Raw genomic sequence first — 12,921 nt, 5'->3', positions numbered from 1 at the left:
CATCAGCCCTATGTAGTGGAGTAGTGGTCCTTTAACATCATGCTGTGTGTGACTGCTGTCTTTCCATCAGTCCTATACAGTGGAGAAGTGGTGCTTCAACAAGCACAGCACTTACACAAATGACTGATTGGCTGAGAGAAATTGATACGAAGATTGTGGGGGCTGTTTTGTTAAGACTTCAGTGCAGCTTTTGACATTATTGATACGTCTGCTGCTGGAAAAACGTATATTTGTTATGGCTTTACACCCCCTGCTATAATGTGGATAAAGAGATACCTGTCTAACAGAACACAGAGGGTGTTCCTTAATGGAAGCCTCTCCAACGTAATCCAGGTAGAATCAGGAATTCCCCAGGGCAGCTGCCTAGTCCCCTTACTTTATTCAATCTTTACTAACAACATGCTAACGACAGACACACTGGCTTTGAGTAAAAGGTTTGATACTATGTATCCAGATGACTCAACACTATACATGTCAGCTACCACAGCCACTGAAACACTTAAAAGGGCTGCAGTTAGTTTCAGAGTGGGTGGCAAGGAATAAGTTAGTCCTAAATATTTATAAAACTAAAAGCAAACTAAATCTTGTAATAAATAACGTGGAAATAGAGCAAGTTGAGGTGAATAAACTGCTTGGAATAACCCTGGATTGTAAACAGTCATGGTCAAAACATTTTGACACGACAGTAGCTAAGAGCTGGAGAAGTCTGTCCATAATAAAGCGCTGCTCTACCTTCTTAACTGCACTAACAAGGCAGGTCCTACAGGCCCTAGTTTTATCTCACCTGGACTACTGTTCAGTCGTGTGGTCAGGTGCCACAAAGAGGGACTTAGGAAAATTGCAATTGGCTCAGAACATGGCAGCACGGCTGGCCCTTGGATGTACACAGAGAGCTAATATTAATAATATGCATGTCAATCTCTCCTGGCTCAAAGTGGAGGAGAGATTGACTTCACCACTACTTGTATTTATGAGAGGTATTGACATGTTGAATGCACAGAGGTGTCTGTCTAAACTACTGGCACACAGCTCAGACACCCATGACTACCCCACAAGACATGCCACCAGAGGTCTCTTCAGTCCCCAAATCCAGAACAGACTATGGGAGGCGCACAGTACTACATAGAGCCATGACTACATGGGACTCTATTCCACATCAGGTAACTGATGCAGCAGTAGAATCAGATTTATAAAACAGATAAAAATACATCTTATGGAACAGCGGGGACTGTGAAGAGACACACATAGGCACAGACACATGATAACATACGCACTACACACACATGGATTTTGTATTGTATGTGGTGGTAGTGGAGTATGGGCCTGAGGGCACACACTTAATGTGTTGTGAATGTATTGTAATGTTTTTAAAATTGTACAAACTTCCTTAATTTGCTGGACCCCAGGAAGAATAGCTTCTGCCTTGACAGGAACTAATGGGGATCCATAATAAACCCCAGGTAGAGTAGCTGCTGCCTTGGCAGGAACTAATGGGGATCCATAATAAACCCCCAGGAAGAGTAGCTGCTGTCTTGGCAGGAACTAATGGGGATCCATAATAAACCCCCAGGAAGAGTAGCTCCTGTCTTGGCAGGAACTAATGGGGATCCATAATAAACCCCAGGTAGAGTAGCTGCTGCCTTGGCAGGAACTAATGGGGATCCATAATAAACCCCCAGGAAGAGTAGCTCCTGTCTTGGCAGGAACTAATGGGGATCCATAATAAACCCCCAGGAAGAGTAGCTGCTGCCTTGGCAGGAACTAATGGGGAACCATAATAAACCCCAGGAAGAGTAGCTGCTGCCTTGGCAGGAACTAATGGGGATCCATAATAAACCCCAGGAAGAGTAGCTGCTGCCTTGGCAGGAATTACTGGGGATCCATAATAAATACAAATCTGCTAAACATGTGTATGCGACCAATAACATTTAATTTGACGATTTCGGGATGATTGAGTTGATGTGTGCCATAACCAGCCTTTCAAAGCACTTCATGACTACAGATGTGAGTGCTACAGGGCAGTAGTCATTCTGGCAGGTAGCCTTAGAGTTTATGACTAGCTTGAGATGTGTGTGAATTACAGACTGAATGAATGTGAATATACCTGCCAGCTGCTCTGAGAACGCGCCCTGGAATAACATCCGGCCACGCGAGTATCTGATTAAAAACCTCACTCACGTCAGCCTCAGAGCGAGATCACCCAGTCCCTTGGGTCAACGGGGGCTCCTTGTCGTAGCCTCAGAGTTGTCTGCGATAGCTTTGTCTTTTAGTTTAGCACCAGCCTCTGTGTTAATCAAGGGCTTTTGATTAAGGAAGCAGCGAAACTTCACTGTGGGGACAACGTCGCCGATGAATTTCCTAATGAAACTGGTCACCGGGGTGGTTTGCTCGTCTATCGGCAGAGTCCAGGGAACATATTCCACTCAGCGCTGGCAAAGCAGTCTTCTAGCATAGCTTCCGATTGGGATGACCAGTTCTCAACAGAGCGCGTCACGGGTACTTCCTGTTTGAGCTTCTGCTTGTAGACAGGAAACAGGAGTATAGAGTCATGCTCTGACTTGCCGAAGGGGGGGAAGAGGGAGGCCATTATACAGTGGCAAGATAAAGTATGTGAACACTTTGGAATTTCATTTCTGCATAAATTGGTCATCAAATTTGATCTGATCTTCATCTGGGTCACAACAATAGACAGTGTGCTTCAACTAATAACATACAGATTATTGTATTTTTCTTGTCTATATTGAAACATAATTTAAACATTCACAGTGCAGTGTGGAAGAAGTACATGAACCCTTGTATTTAATAACTGGTTGACCCTCCTTTGGCAGCAATAACCTCAACCAAACGTTTTCTGTAGTTGTGGATCAGACCTGCACAACGGTCAGGAGGAATTCCGGACCATTCCTCTTTACAAAACTGTTTCAGTTTAGCAATTTCTTGGGAAGTCTGGTGTGAACTTCTCTCTTGAGGTCATGCCACAGCATCTCATTTGGGTTGAGATCAGGACTCTGACTGGGCCACTGCAGAAGGCGTACTTCCAAAGGGTTCACATACTTTTTCTTGCCACTGTATGCTTGTGGGTAGAGCAGCAGTGGTCTAGGACTTCATTGCCCCTAGTGAAGAAGGAGACGTGTTGATGGAAGTCGGGAAACAATGAAACCTCCAGGTCCATACTGAGTTTAATCAGGAAGTGTATAGGAAATGTTGTTCCCACTGTGACTATTAAAACCTATCATAACCAGAAAACGTAGATAGATGGCAGCAGTCACGCAGAACTGAAAGCGCGAACCACCACATTGAACCATGGCAACATGGCAGAATACAGTGGAGTTATTCCCTCCAAAAGGCAATCAAACAGGCAAAACATCAGTGTAGAGACAATGTGGAGTAGCAATAACAGCTCAGACACCATGAAGTGCTTTGAGAGGCTCGTCAAGGATCATATCACCTCCACCTTACCTGACACCCTAGACCCACTTCAATTTGCTTACCGCCCCAATAGATCCACAGACAACGCAATTGCACTGCACACTGCCCTATCCCATCTGGACAAGAGGAATACCTATGTAAGAATGCTGTTCATTGACAATAGCTCAGCATTCAACATCATAGTGTCCTCCAAGCTCATCATTAAGCTTGGGGCCCTGGGTCTGAACCCCGCCTTGTGCAACAGGGTCCTGGGCCGCCCCCAGGTGGTGAAGGTAGGAAACACCACTTCGCTGATCCTCAACACAGGGGCCCCACAAGGGTGCGTGCTCAGCCCCCTCCTGTACACCCATGACTGCATGGACACGCACGCCTTCAACTCAATCATCAACTTTGCAGACAACACAACAGTAGTAGGCCTGACTACCAACAATGATGAGACAGCCTACAGGGAGGAGGTGAGGGCACTGGGAGTGTGGTGCAAGGAGAATAACCTCTCACTCAATGTCGACAAAACAAAGGAGCTGATCGTGGACTTCAGAAAACAGCAGAGGGAGCATGCCCCTATCCACATCGATGGGACCGCAGTGGAGCAGGTGGAAAGCTTCAAGTTCCTTGGTGTACACATCACTGACGATCTGAAATGGTCCACCCACAGACAGTGTGGTGAAGAAGGCGCAACAGCACCTCTTCAACCTCAGGAGGCTGAAGAAATGTGGCTTGTCACCTAAAACTAGGGATGCACCGATATGGAATTTTTGCACGATACCGATATCTGATATTTTCCTTGCCCAAAAACCTGATACCGATATTTACAAAAGTTGAGTTTTTTTAAGCATTCTAGTACAGTTAAATTGTTTTTACCCACACACTGACGAAAATGTTATTTTGTTGGCATTTACGTAGGTCCCCATTACCAGTAAAACAATCAAAACCTATTTATTTCACTTACTTGCTGTGCTGTTTGGTTGTTTATTTGTTCAGTCTCATAAATGTTAAGCAGTGAAGTTTCAGCGGTCTATCCGTGGCCTCTCTTCCTCTGCACTGTCACTGTGTCCGTTTCCAGCTGTGTTACTGTCACTGTGTCCGTTTCCAGCTGTGGCAATGTCACTGTGTCCGTTTCCAGCTGTGTCACTGTCACTGTGTCCGTTTCCAGCTGTGGCACTGTCACTGTGTCCGTTTCCAGCTGTGGCACTGTCACTGTGTCCGTTTCCAGCTGTGGCACTGTCACTGTGTCCGATTACAAATACACCATGACAGCGCAATACACAAAGGGGTGGAACAGTGGCAAAGGTACCCACAGGACAAACAGAATAATATTAGGCTGAGGAGAGATTAAATAGCATTAATACAACAAAAATAATTCTAAAACACACCTTTAGTGTGTCACTGTCACCGTTTCCAGCTGTGTCTATCATTTCACATAAACCCTGTTTCTTGTCTGCATCAAAGTAGCGGTCCTTGTACCTAGCATCGAGCATGGTGGCGACACAGTAAAGAAGCTCAGAGAATGCCACCGAATCGCTTGTCCACAGCCTTGAGTACTTTTGCAAGTTTTAACCCCACGGTCTGTGTCGGCAGTTTTGTTGAGCAGGTGTTTCAATACCATGACAGAGGGTATCCCGTCTGCTACAGACGCAGTTGATGAGCTTATTTCTCCAGTCAGTTGTTCGAATGAAGCTAGGAGTGTGTTCATGTTTCCACGTTACAAACATGTTCTCAAATGCAATTGAAATGGCAGCAGCGGTATGAGAACCAGCACATTCTTGAGCATGCAATACGGCTTTCCTCAGTAGGAAATACTCGTCGACCCACTGTGCTGTCAGAATCAGCATGCAAGTGGGGATAGCATCGCTGGTCCAAATGTCAGTCGTGAAGCTAATAGCAGTGACGCCCATAGCAAGCAGCTCATAGAGTTTCAACAATACTGTGGAACTCCGGTAGGGCAACATCGGAAAATTAGCACCGGCAAAAGCCAACATCAACCACGACAGAGAATGGTTGATTGTCAAAGAGCAATGAATTCCATTATCTTGCCGTTAATGGATTTTGCCTTTGAGTTGTCTCGCTGAAATGTTCTTACCCTTTCAAATGACTGCTGGACTTGAACTTGGTTAGTTGGAAGTGTACACTTTGTAATTTCCTGCTTTTGTTCGGTGTAGCGCTGTATTTTTGTGTGGCGTCATTACGTCATCTACCTACGTTATACAGGTATGCACGTCAGCTTTGTCATTACCTCATCTACCTACGTTATACAGGTATGCACGTCAGCTTTGACATTACCTCATCTACCTACGTTATACAGGTATGCACGTCAGCTTTGACATTCCCTCATCTACCTACGTTATACAGGTATGCACGTCAGCTTTGTCATTACCTCATCTACCTACGTTATACAGGTATGCACGTCAGCTTTGACATTACCTCATCTACCTACGTTATACAGGTATGCACGTCAGCTTTGACATTACCTCATCTACCTACGTTATACAGGTATGCACGTCAGCTTTGACATTACCTCATCTACCTACGTTATACAGGTATGCACGTCAGCTTTGACATTACCTCATCTACCTACGTTATACAGGTATGCACGTCAGCTTTGACATTACCTCATCTACCTACGTTATACAGGTATGCACGTCAGCTTTGACATTACCTCATCTACCTACGTTATACAGGTATGCACGTCAGCTTTGACATTACCTCATCTACCTACGTTATACAGGTATGCACGTCAGCTTTGACATTACCTCATCTACCTACGTTATACAGGTATGCACGTCAGCTTTGACATTACCTCATCTACCTACGTTATACAGGTATGCACGTCAGCTTTGACATTACCTCATCTACCTACGTTATACAGGTATGCACGTCAGCTTTGACATTACCTCATCTACCTACGTTATACAGGTATGCACGTCAGCTTTGACATCGGTTTTGCACATCGGCGTTAAACTAGACATCGGTCTGATGCCGATGTTGGCATTTTTAGCTAACGTCGGCCGATTCCCATATGCTTACCGATATATTGTGCATCCCTACCTAAAACTCACAAACTTTTACAGATGCCCAATTGAGAGCATCCTGTCGGACTGTATCACCAGCCTGTACGGCAACTGCACCGCCCTCAACCGCAAGGCTCTCCAGAGGGTGGTGCGGTCTGCCCAACACATCACCATGGGCAAACTACCTGCCCTCCAGGACACCTACACCACCCGAGCCACTGCCTGTTCACCCCACTATCATCCAGAAGGCGAGGTCAATACAGGTGCATCAAAGCTGGGACCGAGAGACTGAAAAACAGCTTCTATCTCAATGCAATCAGCCTGTTAAATAGCCATCACTAGGCTGCTTCCAACCGGTTACATAACCCTGCACCTACGCTTCGAACACACTGACAGCATCATTGTGCAAAATAGTACGCAGCATCATCTGGATGTGTATGCAACAAAAGTTCAACATTCACCTTCTGGTACCATTTCTGTCAAGCCGTCTACGCATACAGTTTGACGCATACATTCGAAAATGCAGTCGATTAATTAGGGCCGATTTCAAGTTTTCATAACAATCGGAAATCGGTATTTTCGGACACAGATTTTGCCGAATGTTTTTTTTTTTTACACCTTTATTTAACTAGGCAAGTCAGTTAAGAACACATTCTTATTTTCAATGACGGCCTAGGAACCGTGGGTTAACTGCCTTGTTCAGGGGCAGAACGAAAGATTTTTACCTTGTCAGCTCGGGGATTCGTTTGCAACCTTCCGGTTACTAGTCCAACGCTCTAACCACCTGCCTTACATTGCACTCCATGTGGAGCCTGCATGGCAGGCTGACTACCTGTTACGTGAGGGCAGCAAGAAGCCAAGGTAAGTTGCTAGCTAGCATTAAACTTATCTTATAAAAAACAATAAATCTTAACATAATCACTAGATAACTACACATGGTTGATATTATTATTAGTGTCCTGCGTTGCATATAATCGATGCGGTGCCTGTTAATTTCTCATCGAATTACAGCCTACTTCGCCAAACGGGTGATGATTTGGCACTGTCGTTGCACCAAACCTAACCATAAACATCAATGCCTTTCTTTAAAATCAATACACAAGTATATATTTTTAAACCTGCATATTTAGTTAATATTGCCTGCTAACATGAATTTCTTTTAATTAGGGAAATTGTGTCACTTCTCTTGCGTTCTGTGCAAGCAGTCAGGGTATATGCAGCAATTTGGCCGCCTGGCTCGTTGCGAACTGTGTGAAGTTCATTTATTCCTAACCAAGGCCGTAATTAATTTGCCAGAATTGTACATAATTATGACATAACATTGAAGGTTGTACAATATAACAGCAATATTTAGACTTAGGGATGCCATCCGTTAGATAAAATACGTAACGGTTCCGTATTTCACTGAAAGAATAAACGTTTTGTTTTTGAAATGATAGTTTCCGGATTCTACCATATCATTGACCAAAGGCTCTTATTTCTGTGTGTTATTATGTTATAATTAAGTCTATGATTTGATAGAGCAGTCTGACTGAGCGGTGGTAGGCACCAGCACGCTCGTAAGCATTCATTCAAACAGCACTTTTGTGCTTTTGCCAGCAGCTCTTCGCAATAGCTGTTTATGACTTCAAGCCTATCAAGTCCCGAGATTAGGCTGGTGTAACTGATGTAAAATGGCTAGTTTCAATCGATGACGTCACTCGCTCTGAGACGGAGTAGTTGTTCCCCTTGCTCTGCAAGGGCCGCAGCTTTTGTGGAGCGATGGGTAACGCTGCTTCGAGTGTGGCTGTTGTCGATGTGTTCCTGGTTCGAGCCCAGGTAGGGGCGAGGAGAGGGACAGAAGCTATACTGTTACACTGGCAATACTAAAGTGCCTATAAGAACATCCAATAGTCAAAGGTATATGAAATACAAATGGTATAGAGAGAAATAGTCCTATAATTCCTATAATAAGTATAACCTAAAACTTCTTACCTGGGAATATTGAAGGCTCATGTTAAAAGGAACCACCAGCTTTCATATGTTCTCATGTTCTGAGCAAGGAACTTAAACGTTAGCTTTCTTACATGGCACATATTGTACTTTTACTTTCTTCTCCAACACTTTGTTTTTGCATTATTTAAACTAAATTGAACATGTTTCATTATTTATTTGATGCTAAATTGATGTATTATATTAAGGTAAAAGAAAAGTGTTCATTCAGTATTGTTGTAAGAAAAAAAAAAAATATGTAAAAATGTAAAATGTAAGAAAGAAGAAAAATCGTAAGAAAGAAAAATCGGCCGATTAATTGGTATTGGCTTTTTGTTGGTCCTCCAATAATCGGTATCGGCGTTGAAAATTCATAATCGGTCGAGCTCTAGTATGCACCACACCGAACGTACTGCAACTGCCTCTGCAACACAATGCTGCAAGGTAAACGCAGCGTTTCATTGGAAACAAATGTAATTCTGGTGTACCAAAACGCAATGGCGTGGTCGGTGTGATCGAAGCATTAGAGTCTGCTGCCCTATATACATAGACTTGAAATCATTGGCCGCTTTAATAATGGAACACTAGTCACTTTAATAATGTTTACATACTGCATTACTCATCTCATATGTATATACTGTATTCTATTGTATTTTAGTCAATGCCACTTCCAACATTGCTCATCCTAATATTTATATATTCCCTAATTCCATTATTTTACTTTGAGGTTTGTGTGTATTGTTGTGAATTATTAGATATTACTGCACTTTTGGAGCTAGAAAGACAAGCATTTCGCTACACCCGCAATAACATCTACTAAACGTGTGTGACCAATAAAATTTGATTTGATTTGCTTTCCTTACGTTTCCAAAACTGTATCGTAAGTGATGCGTATTGACGTCTAGAGCAAGCATCTGGGCTTTTAACAGAAGTCCCCCAGGAAGAAGAGGCCTTCATCAATAGGCGCTAAAGGTAGATAGCCTCTATGAATGGGGTAGCAGCTACTGCTCTTTACTCACCCGCACTCTGAAGCGGAACATGGCGAGGCGGACACAGTGGCTGAGGCAGGCTGGGGGCAGGAACCAGGCGCGGGGAGGCGGAGTGGCCTTACTGCCAACATGATTGACGATGAGCTGGGCTGTCTGGCGTTGCCCCTGCGCCCGGCGTGCCCACTCCGGCCACCGTTCCTTCCCCAGGGTGCCGTTGAACACCACAACCAGCTCAAGCCCGCCCTGGTACAGACAGGCCTGGGACAGAGCGGACAGGTATCCCAGCATGGCGTTCCACTCCCCGCCGCACACCCAGTCCGTCTGGTAGCCGCCGTACAGCCGCTGCAGGCCGGAGTCAGCATCGATGAGTATCCGGGCCGGGGGTGGAGGAGGTATAGGGCCGAGGTGATGGGGGTGGTGGTGCGGGGGCTGGCGGCCCGGTGTACGGGCTAGTTTGAGTAGGTCCACGGGGACAGCTGCCCCGGGACACCGTTTCTCAAGATATTCCTGGAAGCCCTGCACACCCATCCCGGTGTTGTTGAGCCGGTGGGTCTGGCCAGGGGAGGGGGGCTCCGGGTACGTTCGGAACGCCGTGGTGATAGCTGATGTGAGGGTCGAGAATGTAGCTAGCTAGAACCTGGCAGCTAGCTAACGTATCTCTCTGTGTGACTGACTGAACTGTTGCTGCACCTAGCTGCTGCCACCCTCAACTCTGATACGAGTGACCAATCCTGCAAAGGCTAACTAGCCTAACACGCTAGTTGACCAGGCCGAGAGGTGCACTTCCTAACAGCAAGTAAGAAAGCTAGCTAACTAGTTAGTGTGCAAAGCCAATCTTCTATATTTGGTCGTGTGAGTACAATTGTGTGTCCATCCCTAGCAGTATTTTGGTCAACTGCCAGCAAAGCCAGCTAGTCTAATTCTCCGGCTAAAGTTTAACTACCCCTCTAACTAGCTAGCTAGCTAGGTAATAACACATGAAATGTTGATAACTGATGATGGCTAGTGGCTAACTATAGTAATGGTATGACTTACTCCAAAATTATAATCCTGAATCAGACGAATTAATGTTGCGCATTAGTTGGCGAACATGACGGTCGAGTAATTCTTAATCTGACAGTATATTGATATTAGAACCGTTAGACTATTTCAAATTAATGAGACGTGCTAGTTAGCTGGCCGATGGGATATGAAAATATGATTTAGTTAGCTAGCTATCTCGCTGGCTAACGTTAACCGCTGTAGCTAGCTGGCTAATTTAGCTAGCTGGGTCCCCGGCGTGACTTGACGCGTCAACTCTCAAAGACAACTCTGGGACAGAGACGACGCGAAATGAAATGGATGTTTGGAGAAATTAACGGCAGAAAAAAAAAGTTAATAAAAACAAACGGCCGATGGTGCCTCCCTCGCTTTCTTCCACACTCACGACTTCATGTTGAGGAAGGGGACATACTTTCAAGCGATGTCAGCCATCTTGCGACTTCCTCACGGACCAACAAAAGTGGGAGGGAAGGCGGGGAGCGGTGATGACGCCGAGGGAACTGTAGGGAAATGTAGTTAAAAAGCTCACATTTTTCTCTAAAGGTCCCTGGAATGCTAGGGTTAAAGACTCTAACTACCAAGAATACATGTGACGCCCTCTGCCTTGGCATGAAACATCAGAGGGTCCGTGCTATTGGGGATCCTTGGAACGTCCCTACCATATCTACCATATTGAAGTTGAAATGTAAAATGGTTATGGTTAGGAAAGGGATTTATGGTTAAGTTTAGGTTAAATGTATGGGTTAAGGTTACGTTTAAGGGTCGTCCCGAACCAAAGACGCCGGATTGCACTAACTAAAACCAGAGGAGCGCTTTGGACTAAATGTTAAATTATGATCTGCAACACAAGTTAACTACTAAATCGATGATTGTCATGCACATTCTTCTTGCAGACTTTGCCCCCCTGCAAGAATGGACTATAGATTAATCAAACAGACAAATGTTTAATATTTATATTAGATCAAGTAAAGTATACATTGCATGTAAACACTAGGTGAGAGACTAATGTAACAAGTATGTAACCAAGCTAAGATCAGTGTAATGTAACAAGTAACCAAGCTAAGATCAGTGTAATGTAACCAAACTAAGATCAGGTCATGTACTGTATATATCGCCCTCCTGTGGAGGCATTTGGGACAGCAGGTACACCATTTATTTGTGTATTTGAACATGAGGAAAATAGACTTTCTGTGTTTCAGATCAACCCCTCCATATCCCTCTGCCCATAGCACGTTTAGACCCGAGGTCTAGACACTAGTCTCCCTGGCTGTCCCTAGCACTCCAAATACAACCCTGCTATATCACACTCACTGAATACCAGCCCACCACCATTATCATGATGCACGCACACCAGACACATTTTGGCAACCTGGCATCCCATTTTTATGATATTATTCACAGATTGACTGCAATCGAAGTGAGTTTGTGAATTATGTTGCTCTCTCCCCCCTCTTCTCCCTCCACTTTTCCTCTCTCCCCCCTCTTCTCCCTCCACTTGTCCTCTCTCCCCCCTCTTCTCCCTCCACTTGTCCTCTCCCCCCCCTCTTCTCCTCTCCCCCCCTCTTCTCCCTCCACTTGTCCTCTCTCCCCCCTCTTCTCCCTCCACTTGTCCTCTCTCCCCCCTCTTCTCCCTCCACTTGTCCTCTCTCCCCCCTCTTCTCCCTCCACTTGTCCTCTCTCCTCCCTCATCCTTCTTGGTGAGGCGAAGCTCAGATCGTTGCTCCTCTGCCTTGTCTTCACTGTCCTTCAGTCTGACCTTCATATTCCTCAGCTCACCTGTCTGTCTGCTCCACCACCATGTCTCTAAGTTCCCTCAGCTCAGTGCAGATGTCAGGGGTGGTGGTGGTCTGGCAGTCAGTAGCAGTGTGTGGGTTAAATCACTGGGGAAGCCAAGCCAGAAAGATGTTACAACCTACAGTATGTGCTGTGATGACTGTTGTTTGCGCTATAACCTGTTAGTTCATATGCCTTGACACTGTGGTATATAAGGCTAAGGCCGAGACAATTAGAATACACAGTGGCAGAATAAAATGTATCACAAAACCGGAGAGCCACATCTGTCCAGTGAAGTCCACAAAGCATATTGGGCGAGTGCGGAGAGGAGGCACAGGACGTACTGGACTGTGGAAGCGCACTGGAGACCTGATGCGTGGGACCGGTACCGGTGGCACCGGGCTGATGACACGCACCTCAGGGCGAGTGCGGGGAAGAGGCACAGGACGTAGGTACACTGGAGACCTGGTGTGTATAGCCGGCAACAATTGTTCCGGAACTTTAACACATGTTTCAGAACGAGTACGAGGAACTGTTACAGGTGGTCCCGTGTGGCTCAGTTGGTAGAGCATGGCGCTTGCAACGCCAGGGTTGTGGGTTCATTCCCCACGGGGGGACCAGGATGAATATGTATGAACTTTCCAATTTGTAAGTCGCTCTGGATAAGAGCGTCTGCTAAATGACTTAAATGTTAAATGTAAATGTAATCG

General features: G+C 45.3%; 1 protein-coding gene across 2 annotated transcripts in view; it reads right to left on the bottom strand.

Moving 5' to 3' along the window:
- LOC129829415 (constitutive coactivator of PPAR-gamma-like protein 2) overlaps positions 1 to 10,910 on the bottom strand; it is an 89,541-nt gene extending 78,631 nt beyond the window's left edge. The window contains exon 1 of one of the 2 annotated variants that reach the window (XM_055891097.1): positions 9,428 to 10,910. In XM_055891097.1, the coding sequence (XP_055747072.1) occupies positions 9,428 to 9,925 (498 nt within the window). In that variant the 5' untranslated portion in view covers positions 9,926 to 10,910. The remainder of the gene's footprint in view (positions 1 to 9,427) is intronic. The other variant, XM_055891098.1, reaches the window with a different exon arrangement.
- Positions 10,911 to 12,921: the final 2,011 nt, after the last annotated feature.

This window comes from Salvelinus fontinalis, chromosome 31, assembly GCF_029448725.1.
Source record: "Salvelinus fontinalis isolate EN_2023a chromosome 31, ASM2944872v1, whole genome shotgun sequence".
In the NCBI taxonomy this organism is placed as follows: Eukaryota; Metazoa; Chordata; class Actinopteri; order Salmoniformes; family Salmonidae; genus Salvelinus; species Salvelinus fontinalis.
This window is presented reverse-complemented; position numbering and strand designations above follow the sequence as displayed.